Source organism: Saimiri boliviensis, chromosome 6 (genome assembly GCF_048565385.1).
Source record: "Saimiri boliviensis isolate mSaiBol1 chromosome 6, mSaiBol1.pri, whole genome shotgun sequence".
Lineage (NCBI taxonomy): Eukaryota > Metazoa > Chordata > Mammalia > Primates > Cebidae > Saimiri > Saimiri boliviensis.
Window position 1 is genome coordinate 43,772,227 of NC_133454.1, and position 25,727 is coordinate 43,797,953.

Sequence of the window (25,727 nt, forward strand, 5' to 3'; positions counted from 1 at the left end):
GAGTTGATAGGCATTTACTTGAAGTGGAGACCATGAGAGCTGCCAGCCTGTCCTTCCAGTTTGTGACCTAAGAGGTGATAAGTGTCTTCCTCCACTGGTTTTAATTGGCCCCGCTCTAATTGGCTTGGCTTGGGTCAAGTTACCCAAACTTGATCAAATGCTGTGTGTTTCTTAGTACATGTATGTAAGCATTAGTGCTAATATACATGTATTTGTAGTATGTTTAATATAGTAGTACTCATCCAGAGGACAGCCCTTTCAGAAATTTTAGCTATTTGCAGTTCAGGGGAGAATCCACGAAGTAAATTAGTCCAAGAGTTCTGAGCAGCTAAGTGTTGCATTAGATGTCTGAAGCCCTACTCTGTATTACAGTTTTATGTTTACTTATAGGAAAGCCACTTAGACCCTACTCACATTTGATTTTACATATAGTTATAATAAGCTTGATTATCACTGGGTGGTCCTATAGAAGATGAACAGGAATGTATTAGTGAAACAAGGTAAGAGGCTTTTGAGCTGTGCTGCTGAACAGGCATTTTGACAGCAAAAAGTAACACAACAATAAGAAAAGAGCAAGAAAAATATTTAAGCCAAAATGCGTTTTTTTGTTTTAAGAGACAGAGCCTTGCTATGTTGTCCAGGCTCGAGTGCAGTGGCTCTTCACAGGTATGATCATAGTGCACTGCGTCCTCAAATTCCTGGCCTTAAGCAATCTTCCCACTTCAGCCTCCTGACCTGCTGGGACTGTAGGTGCATACCACCACACCCAGCTTTAAGCCAGAATGACTTTTAAAATTTGTGTTTGGTTTTCAGTTTTTAGGTGATCCTGGATACCTTAATATTTCCTGAGGAAATTCAGTTAGTATTTATTATATACCCACAGTATGTCAAGCATTATGCCAGTTGGGAATAATAAGATAGACTTGGTCCCTGTCCTCAGGATGACACTATAATAAAATGGATTGTTTATACAATAGAAGAATAGAAAAGTGAATTGGTAGTGTAAGTCTTGATCACTTCAGAATGACTAGGGCACTGATAGGGAGGGAGTGTGTTATAGTGCTTAGGGTTATACACGTTGGAATCAGATGTGGATTTGAATCCCACAGTTATTATTTTACCAGCTGTCTGTATTTTGGCAAGTTATTCAACCTCTGTAGTCTCTCTTTTCCTAACTATAAAATAGAATAGGCTGGGCACGGTGGCTCACGCCTGTAATCCCAACACTTAGGTAGGCTAAGACAGGTGGATCACAGGGTTAGGAGTTCAAGACTAGCCTGGCCAATATGTTGAAACCCTGTCTCTACTTTAAAAAAAAAACAAAATTAGTTGGGCATGGTGGCATGCACCTGTAATCCCACCTACATGGGAGGCTGAGGCAGGAGAATTGTTTGAACCTGGGAAGCGGAGGTTGCAGTGAGTGGAGATCGTGCCATTGCACTCCAGCCTGGACAACAGAGTGAGATTCTCTTAAAAAAAAAAAAAAAAAAAAAAATCAGTAATACCCTTTTGTATTAGCAGAATTAAATGACGTAAGATATATTAAGCATTTAAGCACTGTCCCTAGCATGATTGCTTTTACTATTAGGGCACCGATTTGGAGAAAACTGCTTATTAATTCTAAGACAAATAAAAACTATTTTACCATCTGTGCAAAACTGATTTAAAAAGCTGAATAAGCAACTAGGTCACAAGTTATAAATTATCAACATTAAAATAAGCACTTACTAACCTTCAGTATTTTGGTATGTTAGACATGGTATGTTAAGTCTCCATAGATGAGGTCTACAGAAAAAGAATCTTAGTCAAACTAGAAAGGCCAGGAAATTAATTATTGAATATGTTACAGATATCCTTGTATGGTTAAGGACCTGATATTGATACAGTGGAATTGTAAAGTGGGGGAACTTAAGATAATTTTTATTTCAACTCTTATTTTGTAGCTGAGGAGGCAAAGCAAACTATTCCTTATACAGAGTTATTACATAACTAATGAAAATCAGAAATGCCCTTTTTTTAAACAAAATTTCAGCAAGGTAGAAATAATTATGTAAATTGAATACCACTAAAAGAGGAATCTGTCTGGGCGCAGTGGCTCATGCCTGTAATCCCAGTACTTTGGGAGGCTGAGGCAGGTGGATCATCTGAGGTCAGCAGTTCAGACCAGCCAGGCTAACATGGTGAAACCCCATTTCTACTAAAAATACAAAAAATTAGCTGGACGTGGTGGCACACGCCTGTAATCCCAGCTACTTGGGAGACTGAGGCAGGAGAATCACTTGGACCCAGGAGACAGAGGTTGCAGTGAGCCAAGATTGCACTCCAGCTTGGGCAACAAGAGCGAAACTCGGTCTCAAAAAAAAAAAAAGTAGAAGAATCTACCACATCTCATAGCCTACCTGTCTCCCTTTCATCTTCCAGACCTATGAATGCATTCATTCAACAGGTACTTATTGGAGTGCCTGCTGTGTTTTATGGCAGGCATTATTTTGGAAGTTTATAGTCTTGCTATAGAGGAGGTTAAAACATCAAGCACATTGATAGTTAAAGTGTTTCACCTTGCAGACCTCTGGGGAGAGATTGATATGGATTTAGAAGTTGTGCTCATCTCAGGCAAACATACAGGAGTTGATGGCATATGGCAAAAAGTTTTTTTCTTCATGGAAGCTAGCAAAAGGAAACAGAAAGGGAATACAAGGTGAGAGAGATGGCTTTTCACTATACTTTCCATTCAAGATGTATTTTCAAATAACAAGTATATATTTAGGATTGACTATGTATGTAGTACTTTGGTAAATGTTTGGGAAGAAAGACAAAAGAGAAATAACGTGAACTCTGTCCTCAAAAAACTGACTCTTTTGTTAGGACGAGACTATTTGAAATAAGGGGAGAATTCTATCTAGCAATCTCCCTCTCGTATTTTTGCCTAGGTAAAATAGTTTTCTGCATGATTTTTTAACATACAGGAATCTATACCATAATTCTCTTTTTTTTTTTAAAAAAAAAAGGCTTTGTAGACCGGGCGCAGTGGCTAATGCTGGTAATCCTAGCATTAGCCAGGACTTTGGGAGGCCAAGGCGGGCGGATCACAAGGTCAGGAGTTTGAGACCATCCTGCCTAACACGGTGAAACCTGCCTCTACTAAAAATACAAAAAAATAGCCAGGCATGGTGGTGAGCACCTGTAGTCCCAGCTACTCAGGAGGCTGAGGCATGAGAATCGCTTGAACCCAGGAGGCAGAGGTTGCGGTGAGCCGAGATCGCACCACTGCACTCCATCCTGGGCGACAGTCAGATGCCGTCTCAAAAAAAAAAACAACAACCAACTTTGTAATGAAAGTTTTAAAATACACAAGTAGAGAAAATAGTATAATGAACCCCACCCCATACCCAGTCTCCATATTCAACAATTACCATTATTTTGCCATATTTGTTTTGTTGATTTTTCTTTTTTCCTTTCTTTTCCATTCCTTCCTATTTCCCTCCCCATTTTGCCTTCCTTCCTTCCTGCATTCCTTAATTTAAAAATAAATTTACGATGTTGCTCATTTTTACTCCACGTACATTGTATTAGTCCATTTTTTTTTCATACTGCTATAAAGATACTACCTGTTACTGGGTAATATATAAAGGAAAGAGGTTGAGTTGACTCACAGTTCTGCATGGCCAGGGATTCCTCAGGAAATTTAACAGTCATGGCAGAAGGCAAAGGGGAGGCAAGGTGTATCTTACATGACAGCAGGAGAGCATGAGAGTGCCTGCAGGGGAAACTGCCACTTTTAAAACCATGAGATTTTGAGAGCTGCCTCACTATCACAAGCACAGCATGGGGGAAATCATGCTGATCCAGTCACCTCCCACCAAGTCCCCCTCTCAACATGAGATTACAATTTGAGATGAAATTTGGGTAGGGATACAGAGCCAAATCATGACAATCTATATTACAAAATAACCCATATGCACTTTAATATTACTAATCAGGGCCGGGCGCAGTGGCTCAAGCCTGTAAGCCCAGCACTTTGGGAGGCCGAGGTGGGTGGATCATGAGGTCAAGAGATCGAGACCATCCTGGTCAACATGGTGAAACCCCGTCTCTACTAAAAATACAAAAAATCAGCTGGGCATGGTGGCGCATGCCTGTAATCCCAGCTACTCAGGAGGCTGAGGCAGGAGAATTGCCTGAACCCAGGAGGCGGAGGTTGCGGTGAGCCGAGATCGCGCCATTGCACTCCAGCCTGGGCAACAAGAGCGAAACTCCGTCTCAAAAAAAAAAAAAAAATTACTAATCAGTTCTCTAATGACCATTTTCATTGTTCATAGTTTATTTCTTATAAGTGGTGCTTTCTGGAATATCCTTAAATACCTGTATCTTTTTAACATCCTTGTGTATACCTCTTTTCTCATACTTGGCTTCCTCTTGGAATAGAATCTCCTGGAAATTACATAGCTGAAGTAAAAATCCATGAACCTTTTACAAATGACTACACAGTGAATACAAAACTGACTTTCAGGAATGTAGTTCCATCAACAGTGTGCTTGTTCATATCTGTGCTGATCTGGGTTTTGTCAGTCTATTGATTTTTACTAATCTCCCAATATCATAGATTTTAGAATATTTTTTGTGTGCATTTAAAAATTATTAATGAGATGGGGCATTTTTATTTTGTAAATAATTTTTTAAAATTTTAGAATACTTTTTTGTGTGTACATACATGGTGTATGTAGTTGTATGTATTTATAGGTTACATGAGATACTTTGATACAGGCATGCAATGCATGAAAATCATATCAGGGTAAATGATATCCTCAAGCATTTATCTTTTGTGTTACAGAAATCCAATTATATTCTTTTAGTTATTTTTAATTATTATTTAATGTACAATTAAATTATTTTTTGCTATCAAATACTATGTTTCATTCATTCTGGGTTTTTTGTTTGTTTTTAGATGGAGTTTCGCTCTTGTTGCCCAGGCTGGAGTGCAATGGCATGATCTCAGCTCACCACAACCTCCGCCTCCTGGGTTCAAGCGATTCTCCTCCCTCAGCCTCCCAAGTAGTTGGGATTACAGGCATGTGCCACCACGCCCGCCTAATTTTGTATTTTTAGTAGAGACGAGGTTTCTTCATTTTGGTCAGGCTGGTCTTGATCTCCTGACCTCAGGCGATCCACCCACCTCAGCCTCCCAAAGTGCTGGATTACAGGCATGAACCACTATGCCTGATTATTCATTCTGGTTTTTTTGTACCCATTAAGCATCCCTATTTCTCCACCACCACCTCACTTCCCTACCCAGCATCTGGTAACTATCCTTTACTCTCTATCTCTATGAGGTTCAATTGTTTTAATTTTTAGTTCCCACAAATGAATGAGATTGAATGAAGTTCGTCTTGCTGGGCCTAGCTTATTTCATTTAACACAGTGCTCTCCAATTCCATCCATGTTGTTGGAAATGACAGAATCTCATTCTTTTTTTATAGCTGAATAGTACTCCAATGTGTTTATGTACATTTTCATTATCCATTCGTTTGTTGATGGACAATAAGGTTGCTTCCAAATCTTGATTATTATAAATAGTGCTGCAGTAAACGTGGGAGGGCAGGTATCTCTTCCATATGCTAATTTCCTTGCTTTTTCATGTATACCCAGCAGTGGGATTGCTGGTTCATATGGTGGCTCTGTATTAGTTTTTTGAGGAATCTCCAAACTGCTCCCTCGTGCTTGTACTAATTTACGTTCCCACCAGCATTGTTTTAGGGTTCCCTTTTCTCTGCATCCACACCAATATTTGTTACTGCCTGTCTTACAGACAAAGGCTACATAACTGGGATAAGATGATGTCTCATTTTAGGTAATATCATCTGCAAACTACCAGGGTAGTTTGACATCTTCCTTTCCAGTTTGGATCCTCTTTCTTTCTTTCTCATGTCTGATTGCTCTAGCTACAGCTTCCAGTATTATTTTGAATAAAAGTGGTGACAGTGGGCATCCTTGTTATGTTTCAGATCTTAGAGAAAAGATTTTTAGTTTTTCTCCCTTCGGTATGATACTAGCTATGGGTCTCTTATGTGTGGCTTTTATTATATTGAGATATGTTTCTTCTATACCCAGTGTTTTGAGCGTTTGTATCATGCAGGAATGTTGATTTTATCAGATGCTTTTTCAGTATCAATTGAAATGAACATATGAGAAAAAATAAAGAAAGAAGAAAATAAAAAATAGAAAAAAAAAGAAAGCATGTGGTCTTTGTCTGCCATTCTGTTGATATGATGTATCACATTGATTGATTGTGTATATTGAACCATCCTTGCATCCAGGGATAAATCCCACTTGGTCACAATGAATGATATTTTTAACGTATTGTTAAATTTGGTCTGCTAGGCCAAGTGCAGTGGCCCATGCCTGTAATCCCAGCACTTTGGGAGTCCAAGGAGGGTGGATCACTTGAGGTCAGAAGTTCGAGGCCAGCCTAGCCAACATGATGAAACCCCATCTTTACTTTAAAAAATGCAGAAATTAGCGGGCAAGTTGGTGGGGTTGCCTGTAATCTCAGCTACTCGGGAGGCTAAGACTGGAGAATCGCTTGAACCTGGGAGGTGGAGGTTGCCATGAGCCAAGATCATACCACTGCACTCCAGCCTGGGTGACAGAGTGAGACTCCATCTCAAAAAAAAAATTTTTTTGGTTTGCATGTATTTTGTTGAGGATTTTTGCATCAGTATTCATCAGTGATACTGGCCTGTAGTTTTCTTTTTTAGATGTGTCTTTGTCTGCTTTTGGTATCAGGGTAATACTGGCCTCATAGAATGAACTTGGAAGTATTCCCTCGTCCTCTATTTACAGAACAGTTTGAACAGAATTGATATTAGTTCTACTTTAAATATTTGAAAGGATTTAGCAGTGAAGCCATCAGGTGCCAGGCTTTTCTTTGTTGGGAGACATTTTATTATGGTTTCTATCATTATTTGTTATTGGTCTATTCAAATTTTGGACATGATTCAGTTTTGGTAGGTTGTATGTGTCTAGGAATTCACCCATTTTTTCTACATCTTCCAACTTATTGTCATATAGTTGCTCATAGTAGACACTAGTGATCCTTTGAATTTCTGTATTGTCAGTTGTAATGTCTCTTTTTTCATCTCTGATTTTATTTGGATCTTCTCTCTTTTTTTCTTAGTGAGTCTGGCTAAGTTTGTTGATTTTCATTTATCTTTTCAAGAAACCAGCTTTTTGTTTTGTTGATCTTTTATATTCATTTTAATTTCATTTATTGTCTGATCTTCATTATTTCTTATACTAATTTTGTGTTCGTTTTCCTCTTTTTTGGTTCTTTCAGACGAATCATTCGTTTGTTTACTTGAAGTTTTTCTCCTTTTTTGATATAAGTGCTTATAGCTATAAACTTTGCTCTTAGTACTGCTCTTCAGTCAGTTTGTGATGGATGCTTCCTGTCCTGGGACTAGGGCAGTGGCCTCTGCACTGGCCCAGGGCAGGTCCAGAAATGGCATCCAAGAGCCAAGACATGGAATCGTGGACTCTTTAAGAGCCCACCTAGTGCTCTACACTCCTGTGGCTGAGCTGTTACCTAAGATACAAGGTGAAGTCCCCTTTATTTTTTCCTCAGCTTTTCTCAAGCAAAAGGACTCTGTCACCATAGCCATCATAGCTGGGAATGTCTTGGGTCTCACCTGAAGCCAGCATGTTTCAGAGGCTAACCCAAGGCCCATGGCATAGTACCTGGTTATTGCTGTTAGTTATTTAGGGCCCCAGGGCTCCTTAGTCAGCAAGTGATGGGTATACCAGGATTAGATCCCTCTACTTAAAGACAGCAGGTTACCCCTTCTGTCCCAGGGTGTTTCTAGAAATGTCTGGGAGCTAGAGCCTGGAATGATTCTGACTAGTGCCCTATCCTTCTATGGCTGAGCTGGTATCCAAGATGTAAAACAAAATTCTCTTTACTCTTTCCCCTCCCTCCCCCTCTCCTCCTTCCCCTCCCCTTCCCCTCCCCTCTCCCCTCCCTTCCCCTCCCCTCCCCCCTCCCCTCCCCCTCCCCCTTTCCCTCCTCTAGCAGAAGGAACAGGTCTCTTGAAGTTGCAATCTGTGCTGCCTTTCAAGTTTATTAAGAGCCCCAGAGCAGTTTGGCTCACAGTGCAAGGCCTGCTAGAACTCACGTCCTCACCACTAGAATAGGTAATTCCCCTCTGTCTAGGGCTAGTCTAAATGCTTCCTCCATGGTCATGTATCAGCTGAGTTCAGCCTAGTTTTGCTTTCCGCTGTGAAAGGGTAGCAGTGAGTTCAATGCAACATCTCACAGTCGCTGCTCTCACCCTCTCCCAAGCATACAGATTCTCTGTGCCATACAGCTACTGCTGGGGGATGAGGGAGGGGTAGTACTGGCAATTCAAGACCATCTTTTCTACCTTCTTCAATGCCTCTTTCAGTGATATAAAGTTAAAGCCAGGTACTATGAGTGCTCACCTGATTTTTGGTTCTTAAGAAGGTGCTTTTTTGTGTGTAAATAGTTGTTAAATTTGGTGTTCCTACAGGAGGAATGATTGATGGTGGCTTCTATCTGGCCATCTTGCTCCACTCCTCTATTTTTTTTTTTTTTTTTTTTTTTAAGAAATGATCTCACTATGTTGTCCAGCCTGGCCTTCATAGTTATTACTGACCATTTGTATTTATTATTTTGTGAGTTCAGGATAATCTTTCATAAACATCACTTTCATTGTTTTACTTTTCTTTTCAAAATCCAGAGTATCATTATTTCATACCCCTGGTTTTTAAGACACTTCATAATTTGACCCTAACCTATTTTTCTAACTTAATATTGTCCAGCAAGAGTCACTCTACTCCCATAAGAACTATTTTCTTATTTATATAACTCATTCTGTTACTTTTTTTTTTTTCTTGGATTCATTTAGCAATGTTTTCTTCTGCCTACCCAAAATCTTACAAGGATTCTTTTAACTCATCTTGTAATAAAGTTGTAATAAAGTAGCTCAGATCATCTAGCGTTTATCAGTTTCTTCTTATTCCCACAGTAACTGTTGTTTTTACCACGAGGTTTAGTAGCAAATTATAGACTGCCTTGTATTTTTATCAAGCACCAGCTGTGTGCCAGGAAACAGTACAGTCTGTATAGCTGTGGACTGAGCACAGTCTTTGTCCTTAAGTTTATAGTAATGATGTGTTTCCCAGTTATTTGCTTATTAGTGAAGTTGAACTTCTTTTCATATACCTCTATATGTATGAACCATACACACATTTTTAGGAATATAGTTTATGGGTTCCCTACTGGATTGTAAGATTGTTGAAAGCGTGAACCATGTTTTATACTTTTCTATTCCTTAAAATACATAACTCAGTTCTGAGCATGTAGCCATTACAAAGTATGTACGTGCTCTACTTCAGTAGTAAGAAAAGTTGGAGGCTATGGAGACGCATACCTGGCCTCATATTATATAACTTAACATATTATAAACCAATTGTGCAGTGTTTGCCAAGTCATGTAACTACTCTGATTGTACGTCCTCATAAAGTAAATATCTGCTTCACAAGGTTGTCATGTGGGTTAAATGAGATTTATATATAAAGCATTTGGCATAATGCCTGGTACAAAGTAAATGCTCATTAAAAGATACCTGTTATAATAATTTGTTTAACCTCTCAAACTAGAAACTGATTCAGCAACCTTTTATTTCCCTAATGCCTTTCATTTAAGCATTTACCAAATTCTTCTCAGTTTACTTTAATTATGTTGTCAATTTAGCCTCTCCTTTTAATCCCTGTTGTAGCCTACAATAAGAAATACATTTTATATTGTGGCTTAGTTTATTTGTACATATCTGAAACAAAAGTATTACGAAATCATATTCATTGTTACAATGTGTGATACACTCTGATATTTTTGGTTCTGTCCTATATAATTTAAAAAAAAAAAAAAAAAAAAACCTGGTCACAACCAGTAAAACTGATTTCACAACATATAGTCTGAAACACACTGGTCTGAGTTTTTAGAAGCTGCAAAATTTCAACTACTACTGAACAGGATAATAATGTTCAAGTGAAAGTTTTCAATTAAATAGAAAACACAGAGCTTAGAGTTTATTAAGATTCTACTTTGTCTTTGTTCTCTATTAGTTATATATTGTTAGATTTACCTATGCTTACTCTGGTTTCATTGCTGAAGGTAGAAGTGTTCAATTGGGCCTAGTCCAGTGTTGTTATAGAATAAGATTATTCAGCAGTTGAGGTAGAGATTTCCACCTTGCAAGGCAAGAGTTTTTTAACCACTTTATGTGTGTATTATTTCTTAGGAAAGAAATATACATGGATATGTGGATTTAAAAGTCATCAGTGGCCGGGCGCGGTGGCTCAAGCCTGTAATCCCAGCACTTTGGGAGGCCGGGGCGGGTGGATCACGAGGTCGAGAGATCGAGACCATCCTGGTCAACATGGTGAAACCCCGTCTCTACTAAAGATACAAAAAATTAGCTGGGCATGGTGGCACGTGCCTGTAATCCCAGCTACTCAGGAGGCTGAGGCAGGAGAATCGCCTGAACCCAGGAGGCGGAGGTTGCGGTGAGCCGAGATCCCGCCATTACACTCCAGCCTGGGTAACAAGAGTGAAACTCCATCTCAAAAAAAAAAAAAAAAGAAAAAAAAAAGTCATCAGTATCATTCTTATAGAGGAGCTTGAAAAAAAAGTTTTTCATTTTTCGGTTTTTTTTTTGAGACAATCTTGCAGTGTCACCCAGACTACACTGCAGTGACACAGTCAAGGCTCACTGCAACCTTGACTTCCAGAGCTTAAGAGATCGTCCCACCTCAGCCCCCCAACTAGCAGGGACCACAGAAAATTGTTTATTAGGAAGTCTTTAAGCATTTTTACAAAGTAGGAAGAACAGTATAATGAATCCCCATTACCTAAATTCAACTTCAGTAGTATTGACTTACGTCAATTCCAAATGAATTTTTAATAAAAAATTTTTAAGGGACATGTAATTCCCTCCCTTAGTTTATAGATAGGTGATCTGTTTTTCAGAAGAGATATATCGGTCTTATTGTACCTAGCTTTAAATCCTCACAACCTGTTCGTTTCATCTGATCCCCAAAGAGAAGTAAATAATTACATAACATGAGGAAGCAGGGATGACATGAAATCTTCGACCTCATTTAGATTTTCCTGATGGCCTCCTAGAGCACTAGACCCTTGATATCTTACCTGAAATATTTCAACAGCCTCTTTTACCATATCCCAACCACCCACTCCTTACCACCTGCTTTACTGCCATTACACTGATTTTTAATAATGACTTGAAGGGAAGAGAATCTCATTATGTTTATCCTATGTTTAAAACTTCCTTGAGGCCAGGCATGATGGTTCACACCTGGAATCCCACACTTTGGGAGGCCGACAGGGGGATCATTTGAGACCAGCAAGACATCACAGCAAGACATCATTTCTACAAAAAGCTTAAAAAATTAACCGGGCATTGCAGTACACACCTGTAGTCTTAGCTGCTCGAGACACTGAGGCAGGAGGATCACTTGAGCCCAGGAGTTCAAGGTTGTAGTGAGGTAGTAGCTATGTATTAATGCCACTGTACTCCAGCTTGGGCAGCAGAACAAGACGCTGTCTCTTAAACAAACCTTCCCTTGTTCTTCCTTCCCTACCTATAAAATAAAACTCCAAATCATAGATTTTCATTCATAATCTAGTTCCAGCCTATCTTTCTAGCTTGCTCTTATACTGTCTCTTCTCTACCATTTTAAGCTTCCTGGTATTCCTAGAAAACATAACGTATTTTAGGGCTTGTTCTTATTTTACAAGATCCCATTTAGATATCAGCTTGTGGATGAGGTCATTTTAACTACCCTAGAAAAAAGTCTTTTCTAAGTTTGTTTTTATTTATTTTTTTGTTGTATGTGTGTTTGTGTATGTGTGTGATGCCACTTAACAGAGTTATACTTAGTTAGCAGTTTAAGTTTACTGCCCTCTTCACTCTCAATTAGACAGTGATCACTTCAAGAGCAGGAATTATAGTTTATTCTTGTCTCATAAACACTTCTTTGGTGCCTGCATGTAGTAGGCATTCAATAATGGTGTGAATGTGTTCATACTTCTAAAATTTTATAACCTAATTCTAAAACAGGTTCTCTCCAGACAAGGAAGAGTTAGTTAATCAGAGTTTGGTTTTGTATATTTTTAGTTTTTTTCTCCCCTCCTTGAGGACTTTCGTTAAAATTTCTAAAGAGAGCCTAAGTTCTATAGTTTTTTTCCTTAGGGGAAAATATACTTTGGTAAACTAGCATAGTATATCCATCTTCAGTAATCCTGTAGTAAAGGTAAGTGAAATCTACTTTCAGTATAATTTTTTTCTGTTGAACAATATTGTTTTATTTTGTGAGTTTGAGTAGATTTATGCTATATAGCTTATAGTAGCCTTGACTAATTTTTGATATATTTCAGCTCATGGAATGCTGTGTAAATGCCCTGGTGACATCATTTAAAGAGACTATCTTAGCTGAGTGCCAAGGCATGATCAAGCGAAATGAAACTGAAAGTAGGTAAAACATCACATAAAGTTTTCATAATCTTCTAAGAGGGTATCTTTGAAACAAATCACTTAGTAAGTTGCTCTGAGATTATTCTTTTCCACATAGGTATATCTGTTAGAGTGAACTATGCTTAAGGAAAATGATAAAATATTTAATACAGAGGCACTGCGAAAGAGTATATAAACTTAAATTTTAAGCATATTCCCCTTAAGCTGTCAAAATCTGTGTATGTGTATGGTGAATTTCCACTTTTTTTCTCAAAAACAGGACATTGCTTTTAAAGGCCAATTTGAACTGTAAACTGTTTATGGATTAGAACCAGGTATTTGACTTTTGTGTGGAACCTTATGGTGACTCTTTTTAGAAAGTAATAAAACACTCCATGTTCCTGGTCTTCATCGCTATCCCCAAAAATACTTTATAAGATTTCTAAAGGATATTTTTTAATTACTTCAATGTTTTCTTAAAAGGGTATGTTTTGAGAGATAGCAAATATATAAAAAAACTGAAAAAAAAATTCACATATACCTACTACCCCAATAAAACTGCTTTTAACTTTTTTTTTTTTTTCATTTTTAAAAAAATCACCTTACTTCTGAGTTTCCAGATTTTATCACATGTAACTGCAAGGTCCTATTTAATTGCTAGTTGCATTTAAAGTACGTATTTCAATTCACTTAAGTTCATATACTTTTTAGGAGTAATTCGGTAGTAAAAAGCAAGCTGCTTTGTTGGCATAAACAAAATACTTGTATTCTGTGTGCCAGTCTGATTATAGTTAACTCTCTGATCCATGTTGTACTATCTTTAAAAATATTTATTTAATGGTAATCAGTACCCATGAGGTAGGGTTTTTGTGAAGGCCAGTAAAGTGGCGTAACATAAAAAAGTGCTTTGTAAATTTTTATGAATACGGTTTTATATTATATTCTCTAATACAGTTGATTTTTTGATTACTACTCATTTTTGATGTGGCTGTATATTTTGCAGTCACCTTATGAAATATACTAATCTTGTGTGTAAATAAGTATTTATTTGCATTGAAAGTCAAATGACTCATTTTTCCTTTTGAGGCAGGGTCTTCTTGTGTTGCCCAAGCTGGAATGTGGTGGCGCGATCAGAACTCACTGTAGCCTTGACCTCCTGGGCTCAAGCGATCCTCCTACTTCCCAGCCTCCTGAGTGTCTGGGACTACAGCTGTGCACCACCATGCCTGGCTAATTTTTGCGTTTTTTGTAGAGGCAGAGCCTCACCATGTTGCCTAGGCTGGTTTCCACTGTGTCTGGCCAAATGAATGACCTTTTAAAGAAAGGAGTGAGGTTTTAGAGTATTTGATCACTTTTTTAAATTTTTTATTTTTTGAGACAGTCTTGCCCTGTCACTAAGGCTGAGTGCAATGGTGCAATCACGACTCACTGCAGCCTTAACTTCCTGGGCTCAAGCAATCCTCACACTTTAGCGTCCCAAGTATCTGGGACCAAAGACATGCACCACCACACCCAGCTAAGTTTTTTTTTTGTTTTGTTTTGTTTTTAACGGTAGAGATGAGCTTTGCCATGTTGCCCTGCTTGGTCTCTTTAACTCCTGGGCTCAAATGATCCTCCCACTTTGGCTTCCCAAAGTGCTGGAATTACAAGCATGAGCCACCACACCCAGCCTGATCACTTTTAATTAGATTTTTTTTAACATAATTTTTGGACCAAGTTTAGTGGCTCAACCTGTGATCCCAGCACTTTGAGAGACCAAGATGGGAGGATTGATTGAGCCCCAAAGTTTGAGACCAGCTTTGGCAACATTGGGAGACCCTGTCTCTACAAAGTTACAGAAAACATTAGGTATGGTGACATATGCTTGTGGTCCCAACTACTCAGGAGGATGATGTGGGAGGATTGCATGCGCCCAAGAGGTCAGGGCTGCAGTGAAACATGATCATGCCACTGTACTCCAGCTTGGGTGACAAAGTGGGACCCTATCTCAAAAACAAAAACAAAACCCCCCAACTACTCCAAAATCACATTGTATCCACAGAGTACTATTAACATTACAAACTTTTAATTAATATTTCTCTAAAGTCTTATTCTAGTAAATGAAATGATTACATGAATATGTTCTGTCCTTCCAGAGTTACATTTAATGTTTTCATTGATGGACAAAGTTCCTAATGGTATAGAGCCAATGTTGAAAGACTTGGAGGAGCATATCATTAGTGCTGGCCTGGCAGATATGGTAGCAGCTGCTGAAACTATTACTACTGTAAGTTTTTTTCAATGGCAATGATAGATATATATCGAGGCTATTTTTTAAATGCAGAATTGAATGGTGAGTGGTTACAGAGGCTGAGGGTAGAGGGACCAGAAGAGGTTGGTTAATGGGTATAAAGTTATAGTTCAATAGGAAGAATAAATTTTGGTGTTCTCTTACCCCTTAGAGGGGCTATAGCAGTAGCATTGTAGTGTATATTTCAAGATAACTGGAAGAGATTTTTTTAATGTTGTTACCACAAAGAAATTAATAAGTGAAGTAATGGATATAGTAGTTACCCCAATTTGATCATTATACTGTATATACATACATTGAAATATAACATTGTACCTTATAATATGTATAGTTATGTATTAATTACAAACATTAAATTGTTTTAAATGCAGAATTGGAAATAGTAATTGAAATGGCAAAACAGTAATATTGGAACACCTTTTAATTTTGTTTTTAAGAAAAAAATGTCCCCAGTTTTAAATGAATCTTATTAAAATTATGTTTATAGTTTCTCATTTTTTGTGTGTTATTTATTCTTTTCCTTTTAAAAACTCAAATATAAAACCTTTTGTTTCTAGGACTCTGAGAAATATGTTGAGCAGTTACTTACACTATTTAATAGATTCAGTAAACTCGTCAAAGAAGCTTTTCAAGACGATCCACGATTTCTTACTGCAAGAGATAAGGTACATGTTCCTATGTATATAAAAAGCACTGCTTTGAAAGTTGTACGCTGATAATTTACTTTAGTAATCAATTTGCATCATTTTACTATTATAAACTTAAAAACCTAGCAACTATTACTTTTCATCAGTGGAAGGCAACTATATTTGTTTTGTTTTGTTTGTAAGCATTGTAAGCATTCTTTAAGCATTAGGTAGCCTTATGAATTAGAATTTAGTTAGTTGCTTTTTTCTCATTTTTTTTTTTTTTTGAGACGGAGTTTTTGCTCTCGTTACCCAGGCTGGAGTGCAATGGCGCAATCTCTGCTCACCGCAACCTCCGCCTCCTGGGTTCAGGCAATTCTCCTGCCTCAGCCTCCTGAGTAGCTGGGATTACAGGCACGCGCCACCATGCCCACCTAATTTTTTGTATTTTTAGTAGAGACGGGGTTTCACCATGTTGACCAGGATGGTCTCGATCTCTCGACCTCGTGATCCACCTGCCTCGGCCTCCCAAAGTGCTGGGATTACAGGCTTGAGCCACCGCGCCCGGCCAACTTTTTTCTCATTTTTCCAAGAATGTTTTTCTGTTTTCGAATATTATTGATCTATTGAATTCTTGTTCATCCTTTCATTCAGACCCAGCTCAAAGAATACTTTCCCTGGAAATTCTTGATATCCTGCTCCCTCCACAGCTCCTCCCAAGCAGAGTTGATTCCTCCATCCTCTGTCCTTTCATGGGGTTCCTTTGAGATTTTGTTATACTCATCCTTGTTTTCCAGGAAGCATTTGTATTGCATACCCTCTTTTTCCATCCTTACTAGAATATGGTAATGATAATGAAACACGATGCTGTCCTTAGCGTTGATCTTTTTTAATGTAATAAACCTGTAATAAGAAATTGCTGTTAGTTTTTTCTCTTCTTTGACTACTTTTCATTACTTCCTAAGTTCGAATGATTCTAAAAAGATAACTTTGTCCAGTAGGATTTTTTTCTCACTCTTTTTTTCTATTTTAATTTCTTTTCTTTTGTTTTTTTTGAGATGAGGTTTCGCTCTTGTTGCCTAGGCTGGAGTGCAGTGGTGTAATCTCAGCTCACTGCAACCTCCCCTTCTTGGGTTCAAGCACTTCTGCCTCAACCTCCCAAGTAGCTGAGATTACAGGCGTCCACCACCACGCCCAGCTAATTTGTATTTTTAGTAGAGATGGGGTTTCACTGTGTTGGCCGGGGTGGTCTTGAACTCCTGACTTGGCCTCCCAAAGTGAGGGGATTACAGGTGTGAGCCACTACACCTGGCCTCTTTTTGTCTATTTCAGAACAAATAAGTACATAAAGTAGCAAAGGAGTTTAAGGGAGTATAGACATGGTAGGGTGGTGTGAAATCTTAAGTTGAGTAGCCTGCAAAGGCTTCATAGGAAGCCAGATCATGTAAGACTCTGAGCCATGGTAAGGAGTTAGTTTTTACTGTGAGTAGGATGGGAAGTCATTTAAAAATTTTAAACAGAATGGTAGGATGTGATTTATGTACTAACAGGATCGCTCTGGCTGTTGCAAAAAAAAATAGACTGAAGGGAAGAAAGAAGGAAGAATACCATTTAAGAACTTATTTGACATGAGCCACTACCCTGATAGTGGCTCTCTCTTTAAATCATGTTCTTTGCAAACTCTTCACCTGCCCTGATGCTTTCTCAGTTCCGTCATCTCACTGGTAAAGGAAATAAACATATCCATCTTCTCACATAGTTACCCATTTTCTTGTTTTGTTTTGTTTTGTTGTTGTAGCAAGAGCACCCAAAGTCTACTTATTTAGCATGATTCCAGTATAGAATATAATTTTGTTTTATTTATTTATTTTGAGACAGGGTCTTGCTCTGTCACCCAGGCCAGAGTGAGTGCCGTGGCACAACCTGGTTCATTGGAGCTTCAACCTGCCTGAGCTCAGGTGATGCTCCCACCTCAGCCTCCTGAGTAGTAGCCAGTACTACAGGCACTCACCACCACGTTTGGCTAATTTGTAATTTTTTTGGTGGAGATGAGTTCTTACTATGTTGCCTCGGCTGATCTTGAACTCCTGGGCTTAAGCGATCCATCCACCACAGCCTCCCAAAGTGCCGGGATTACAGGCGTAAGCCTCTACACTCAGCCCAGTATAATTTCACTACCTGTAGTTCTCATGCTGTCCTTTAGCTCTCTAGACTTTCATCCTGAGTATCTGCTACTTTGTATCATTTGACCTACGTCTCCGGTCTCCGTTTTTCTTTTCTGCCTGTTTTGCCACTGGTTACTACTCTTTTGTTCCTCTCTCTGTATATTTGAATTTTTTTTAAGATTCCACATGTAAGTGAGATCATGCAATATTTTTCTTTCTGTGTCTGGCTTATTTCACTTAGCATAAGGTCTTCCAGTCTTCCGTAGTATATATGTACCAGTTTCTTTATCCATTGATGGACACTGAAGTTGTGTCCATATTTTGGCTACTCTGAATAAGGCTGCAGTGAATGTGGTAGTGCAGTTATCTTTATGAAATAGTAATTTAATTTCCTTTGGGTATATGCCTAGAAGAGGGATTGCTTAGATTATGATTATATTATGAAGATAGACTATTCAGGATTTGCTGTTGAATCAGATGTAGAATGTGATAGAGACTAGTCAGGGATGACACTCAGATTTGTGTTCTGATCAGTTAAAAGGATATGTTTGCTGCGATAGGGAAGATTAAGAGAAACTGGTTTTGGAGAGATGGTTGCAGAGAGATCAGAAACTCAGTTTTGAATAAGTTAACTTTGAAATATCTGTTAAACATCCATATGGTAATAAGTGAAGACAGAAAAGAGGACAGATCCAAGGATTGGCCTAGGGCATTCTGATATTTTATTGTTAGAAAAGTGAAGAGTCATCTTTCACGAAAGGGAAAGAATGACCAGGAGAATGTTAGGTGCTAAAAGACAAGTGAGAAAAGTGTTTTCAGGAGGAGGGTGTGATCTGCTGTTTAAAATGCTGATGATAAATAAGATGGAGATTAACCCTTATCTTCAGTAATATGGAAGTTACCGGTGACTTTAACAAGAACAGTTGTGTAGGCTGGGCACAGTGGCTGACACCTGTAATCCAGCACTTTGGGAGGCTGAGATGGGTGGATCACTTGGGGTCGGGGATCGAGACCAGCCTAGCCAACATGATGAAACCCTGTCTCTACTAAAAATACAAAAATTAGCCAGGCACAGTGGTGCACACCTGTAGTTCCAGCTACTCAGGAGGCTGAGGCAGGAGAATCGCTTGCACCCAGGAGGCCAAAGTTGCAACGAGCTGAGCCAGCTTGTGTGACAGAGCGAGACCCTGTCTCAAAAAAAAAAAGAAAACAACAAAAAAAGACCTCACTTGAGGCTGGGCATGTGGGCTCATGCTTGTAATGGCAGAACTCTGGGAGGCCAAGGCAGGCAAATCACCTGACATCAGGAGTTTGAGAGTAGCCTGGCCAACATGGTGAAACCTTCTTTCTACTAAAAATACAAAAGTTAGCCAGGCGTGGTGGCAGGCACCTGTAATCCCAGCTACTTGAGAGGCTGAGGCAAGAGAATCGCTCAAACCTGGGAGGTGGAGGTTGCAGTGAGCCAAAATCACGCCACTGCACTGCAGCCTGGGTGACAGAGTAAGACTTCATCTCAAAAAAAAAAAAAAAGAAAAGAAAACCTCACGAGAATATTGATAATTATAATATGACAAAGAACATGCTCAAGTCTTTGACTAGGCGGATTCTGTCTGGCCAGATATACTATTAGAAATAAAAACTGGCATATTTTTCTGTGTTTTAGGGTGTATAAAACTTTGTATGTTTTAAATATTAAAAATAATGATTTTATTACAAATTATTTTTTGCAGGCATATAAAGCAGTTGTTAATGATGCTACCATATTTAAACTTGAATTACCTTTGAAGCAGAAGGGGTAAGTTTTAAAAAACCATATTTTAAAATAAATTTTTTTGTGTGTAATGCGGGTTAACTACATGTACAAGGTACCCTGTTAGGTTTGGTTTTGTTGTTAGTTTAGTGACTTTTGCTGCTTTTGGCTATTAAAGTCCATTTATAATTTTTTATTATTTTACAATTTAAAAATTATTTTTTCAAGTAGAAAAAAATATTTTATTCCTAATCTTTTAGGACCTCTACTTGATTGTTTTTCCCTCATTAGTGACTAATAGTATTCTATTACTTAAAGAAGCATAGAAAATGACTCAGTTTACCATAGTGATATGAAAAGAACTGTTTTAATGTAAATTTTGCTATTACAATTTTTTAAAAATTGTTCTATAATTGGTAAAATGAATATGCCAGTGCTAAGCATAGCTTATGGAAAATCTGACAACTGAAATTTGTGAAGTAAATCTGAGCTAGTTATAGCACTTTGAGAGTAGTACTAAACAGCAGTAAAAGTTAATTGAAAAAAAATCTTTCGATGTACTTGTAGCTAAGAATTACCATTTTAAAGAAATTTTATATATAATGTTAAAATACTTGAAAAATACTGAAAAATAGCATTTCTTAAGGAAAAGCAATCAAGTATTTTTCATTTAGTGTTTTCATTTTGTCTTTTTTGAGTATACGTTGCTTGAGTAATACGATGGTGGAAGACATTCTGAGTCATACCGTATTATACTGACATGTTTTAGAAAGGCATATATTATGTTCTGTTTTATAAACTGTGAAATTTGTGAAACATAGAGCACTACATCTTGGCCATCTCTTCGCATGAGTAGATAGAGATCTTTTTCATTCTCTTTCACCCAAGTTTGCTAGCTTGCTTGCTTGCTTGCTTATTTATTTATTTATGACAGGGTCTTACTCTGTCACCCAGGCTGGACTGCAGTGGTGCGATCTCAGCTCACTGCATCCTCCACTTCCCAGATTCAAGCAATTCTCCTGCCTCAGCCTCCCGACTAGCTGATATTACAGGCACATGCCACCGTGCCCAGCTAATTTTTTTGTATTTTTAGTGGAGACAGGGTTTTGGCCAGGCTGGTCTCCAACTCTTGACTTCAAGTGATCCGCCTGCCTTGGCCTCCCAGAGTGCTGGGATTATAGGTGTAAGCCACTGCACCCAGTCCCGAGCATATTTTTTTTTATGAAAATGTTCAGATTTACAACAGAGTTACTATAATTGCTTTATCAAATATGTATCTATTTACATCCATCAGTCAACTTTTCAAGTGCATTTCTAAAGAGATTGCAGACATCAGTAACCTTTAGTCCCTAAACACTTCAGCATGCATTCATTGAATTTGATGTTTATATTTTTAGGTAAATTTTACATATAGTTCCCATACATAAATCTTAAGTGTACATTTGAGTCAGATTTGACAAATGCTTTTACCCCATTAACATGTATGCTGTCTTTAACATTCTAGAGAGTTACCTCATGTCTGTTCACAGTCAGTCCCACCCACATCCTTCCAGAGGCATCTGCTGTCCTGATTATTTCCCCCAATATAGATTAGTTTTGCCTAATCTAGCACTTGTATAAATGGGATCATACACTATGTATTTTTTGTGTAAAGTTTCTTTCATTCAGCATTTTGTCTTTGAATTCTTATATGTTTTGGCATGTAACAATAGTTTGCTTTCCAAAGTGGTTACTCTGTTTTACACTTGAACCAACAGAGTATGAGAGTACCAGTTGATCTTCACTCTCACCAGTGTTTAGTGTTCTTTTAATTTTAGTCATTTGGGATATATGTAGTAGTATCTTAACGTTTTAATTTTCCATCTGCCTCATGACTCCTGATGTTGAGAAATTTTTCATCTTTTTTTTTTTTTTTGCCATTCTTTTATTTTCCTTTATGAAGGGTGATCATAGCTCACTGCAGCCTCCATCTCCTGGGCTTAAGCAGTCATCCTGGTTCAGCCTGCTGAGTAGCTGGGACTACAGGCACACAACACTGTACTTGAGACTAATTTCTTTTAGAGATGAGGTCTTGCTATGGTGCTGAGGCTGGTCTCAAACTCCTGTCCTCAAAAGATCCTCCTGCCTCAGCCTCTCACAGTGTTGAGATTACAGACATGAGCTACCATGCCCAACCCTTTTGCCCATTTTTAATTGGATTCTTTGTCTTTGTTGTTGAGTTGTAAGAGTTCTTTATATATTCTTGTACTAAATCCATATCAAATATATGATTTGCCAGTATTTTCTCCCATTCTTTAAGTTATCTTTTCATTTTCTTGATCTATCCTTTGATGCACAAAAGCTTTTAATTTTGATTAAGTTCAATTTACCTATATTTTTCTTTATTTGCTTTTGCTTTTGGTTTCATATTTAAATCAGAAAGATTTATTGTTATGTTTTCTTTTAAGAGTTTTATAGGGCCAGACACGGTGGCTCACACCTGTAATCCCAGCACTTTGGGATACCAAAGCACATGGATCACTTGAGGTCAGGAGTTCAAGACCAGTCTGGCCAACATGGTGAAATCCCGTCTCTACTAAAAATGAAAAGAAATAGCCAAGCATGGTGATGCATGCCTGTAATCCCAGCTACTTGGGAGGCTGAGACAGGAGAATCATTGGAACCCGGGAGGTGAAGGTTGCAGTGAGCCAGGATCGTACCATTGCACTCCAGCCTGGGTGACATAGTGAGACTTGGTCCCAACAACAACAAAAAAAGACTTTTATAGTTTTGGCTTTTATATTTAAGTCATTGATCCATTTTGAGTTAGTTTTTATATATGGTGTGAGATAGAGGTCCAATTTCATGTTTTTGCATGTGGATATCCAGCACTCATTGAACAGTCTTTGCTTCGTTATCAAAAATCAGTTGGCCATGGATGTATGTGTTTATTTTTTAATGCTTAGGTGAATTCCATTGGTCTGTATATTTGTCTGTATGCTGGTAACCACATTGTTGTGATTTACTGCAGCCTTTTGATAAGCTTTAAAAGCAAGACGTGTGCATGTTTCGACTTTGTTTTTTTTCAAGGTCATTTGGCTATTTGAGTTCCCTTCTAATTCCATATTAATTTGAGAATCAGCTTTTCCATTTCTATGAAAAAGACCTTTGAAATTTTGATAGGAAATGCATTGAAGGTATTAATGTTATGTCTCCCAATTATGAAAATGGAATTTCTTTTCAATTGATTTTTGGATTTCTTTCAACAATGTTTTGCAGCTTTCAGTGTACAAGTCTTCCACTTTCTTCGTTAAATTTATACTTTGGCATTTTCTTCTTCTTTTTTTTTTTTTTTTTTGAGATGGAGTTTTGCTCTTGTTACCCAGGCTGGAGTGCAATGGCGCAATCTCGGCTCACCGCAACCTCCGCCTCCTGGGTTCAGGCAATTCTCCTGCCTCAGCCTCCTGAGTAGCTGGAATTACAGGCACGTGCCACCATGCCCAGCTGATTTTTTGTATTTTTAGTAGAGACGGGGTTTCACCATGTTGACCAGGATGGTCTCGATCTCTCGACCTCGTGATCCACCCGCCTTGGCCTCCCAAAGTGCTGGGATTACAGGCTTGAGCCACCGCGCCTGGCCTACTTTGGCATTTTTCTTTGGATGCTATTGTAAATGGAATTGCTTTCTTTTCCTCCTCTCCTTTCCTCTCCTCTCTTTCTTCTTCTTTCTTCTTTTTTGAAGATAAGGTCTACTGTGCCTCTGAGGCTAGAGTGCAGTGGCACAATCATGGCTCACTGCAGTCTTGCCCCCTTGGGCTCAAGTGATGCTCCCACCTCAGCCTCCTGAGTAGCTAATTAGGTTCAGGCTACCACACCTGGCTAATTATTTTTTGTAGAGACAGTTTCTCACTATGTTGCCCAGGCTGGTCGTGAACTCCTGGACTCAAATGGTTCTCCCACCTTAGCCTCTCAAAGTGCTAGGATTACAGGCAGGAGCCACCGTGCCCAGCCTGGAATTATTTTCTTAATTTCCTTCTGGATTGTTCATTACAGGCGTATAAAAATACAAATCTTTTTTTTTTTTTTTCTCTCATACAGAGTTTCTCTCTGTCACCTAGGCTGGAGTGCAATGGCATGATCACGGCTCACTGCAGCCTTCACCTCCTGGGCTCAAGCAATCCTCCTTACTCCACCTTCTGAGTAGCTGTGACTACAGGCCCATACCACCATGCCTGGCTAATTTTTTTTTTTTTGAGACAGGGTCTTGCTATGTTGCCAAGCCTGATCTTGAATCCCTGTGCTCAAGTGAGCCTCCTGCCTCTGCCTCTCAAAGTGCTAGAATTACAGGCATGAACTACCGTGCCCAACCACACATAATTTTTATGTGTTGATTTTGTACTTTGCGGCTTTCCTAAATTGATATATTAGCTCAGAAAGCTTTTTTGTAGATTCTTTCAGCTTTTCTGTATATAAGGTCATGACATCTGCAAATAGAAATACTTTAACTTCGGCTAGGCGCAGTGGCTCAAGCCTGTAATCCCAGCACTTTGGGAGGCCGAGGCGGGTGGATCACGAGGTCAAGAGATCGAGACCATCCTGGTCCACATGGTAAAACCCCGTCTCTACTAAAAATACAAAAAATTAGCTGGGCATGGTGGTGCGTGCCTGTAATCCCAGCTACTCAGGAGACTGAGGCAGGAGAATTGCCTGAACCCAGGAGGCGGAGGTTGCGGTGATCCGAGATCGCGCCATTGCACTCCAGCCTGGGCAACAAGAGCGAAACTCCGTCTCAAAAAAAAAAAAAAAAGAAAAGAAAAAAGAAATACTTTAACTTCTTCGTTTCCAATTTGGATCTGTTTTCTTTCTTTGCTCTGCCTAATTGCTCTGACTGGAACGTCTACTACAGTAACAACGGCAGGAGAAAATTCAGGCATCCTTGTCTTATTCCTGATTTTAGGGCATTTGGTCTCAGTCTTTTGTCATTATATTGTTTTATGTTGGTTTTTCATAACCTCATTATGCTGAATAGCAGCATGGCATTCTGTCTGGTAGATGTACTATAGCTTATTTAACTGGTTCTTTATTACTGCATTAAGTAGTTCTGATATGTTGCTATTACTATTAGTGCTACAGAAGATAATATTGCACATTTAGTATTTGTGAATCTATCTACAGGATAGATTCCCAGAAGTGAAGACTACTGGGTTTCTCTTTGTTTTCTGATTCTAAGGCCCTACGTTTAGCTCCTCATTAAAGTAGAACATTTTTTGGCTGGGTGCCATGGCTCATGCCTGTAATCTCAGCACTTTGGTAAGCCAAGGTGGGAGGATTGTTTGAGGCCAGCAGTTAGGACCAGTCACGGCAACATAGTGAGACCCATCTCTACAAAAGGTTTAAAAAATCAGATGAGCATGATGGCACACGCATGTAGTCCTAGCTATTCAGGAGGATTGTTTAAACCCAGAAGGTGAAGGCTTCAGGGAGCTATGATGGCACCACTGCACTCCAGCCTGGGCAGCAGAGTGAGACCCTGTCTCATAAAGTAGAAAATTTCTGTACAGTAGAATAAGTATCATTAGCTGATCCAGGCAGTAGAATAGGTGGTGTGGCTATTGGAGATGTGGAGGAGGTAATGCTCTAGAACAAGCTTGTACAACCCACAGGCCACATGAGACCCAGGATCACTTTGAGTGTGGCCCAACACACATTCGTAAACTCCTGTAAAACATTGAGTCTTGTTGGCGATTGTTTTTTTCTTTAACTCATCATCTGTCATTAGTGTTAGTGTATTTTATGTGTGGCCCAAGATAATCCTTTCATTGTGGCCCAGGAAAGCCAAAAGATTGGGCAGCCCTGTTTTAGAAGAATAAACTGGTAGTAGCATCTAAGTTATTTGGGAGACTTGCTTATGAGGAGTGAAGTAGTTTGTGGTGGACCAATGCTTCTGCTGAGAACAACTAGAAAATCAGGTAAATGTAGAAAATAGTAATTTCATGTTATCTAAGAGCTACAGAAAAAGACATGACAAAGAATTGAAATGTACAGAAATGCCAGATAAACCTTTCAGAGGTTACTTGAGGATTTGTAACTATGTTTTTTAAGAAGCAGCAGCTGAGAATGTAGGTTTGGCCCAGGCTAAGTAGTACTGCTGGGGGGCACTAGATGTTTTGGTGGTCAGGACTGGAGCAACAAAACCCATTGGACACTGAATTGAAAGTCCAGAAGGGACATTCCTTCTGTTCCTTGGCTAACCCTGGAGAGATGGACTGATTTCCTTTCATAGCAGAACAAAGGGTGAACCCATTCTTAATTCAGGATAACATTATCTTGTGTCTGTGTGATTCTTTTATATACAGTGTCCAGTATTCA

The 25,727-nt window shown here is 38.8% G+C and overlaps 1 protein-coding gene across 3 annotated transcripts in view; it reads left to right on the forward strand.

The window, feature by feature from the left end:
• The window catches only part of CUL5 (cullin 5), a 109,134-nt gene that overhangs the window by 59,215 nt on the left and 24,192 nt on the right, over positions 1 to 25,727 (forward strand). For all 3 annotated transcript variants that reach the window (XM_074400521.1, XM_074400522.1, XM_003923744.4), the window contains 4 exons: positions 12,473 to 12,566; positions 14,684 to 14,814; positions 15,396 to 15,503; positions 19,360 to 19,424. In XM_074400521.1, coding sequence (XP_074256622.1) covers positions 12,473 to 12,566; positions 14,684 to 14,814; positions 15,396 to 15,503; positions 19,360 to 19,424 — 398 coding nt within the window. The remainder of the gene's footprint in view (positions 1 to 12,472; positions 12,567 to 14,683; positions 14,815 to 15,395; positions 15,504 to 19,359; positions 19,425 to 25,727) is intronic.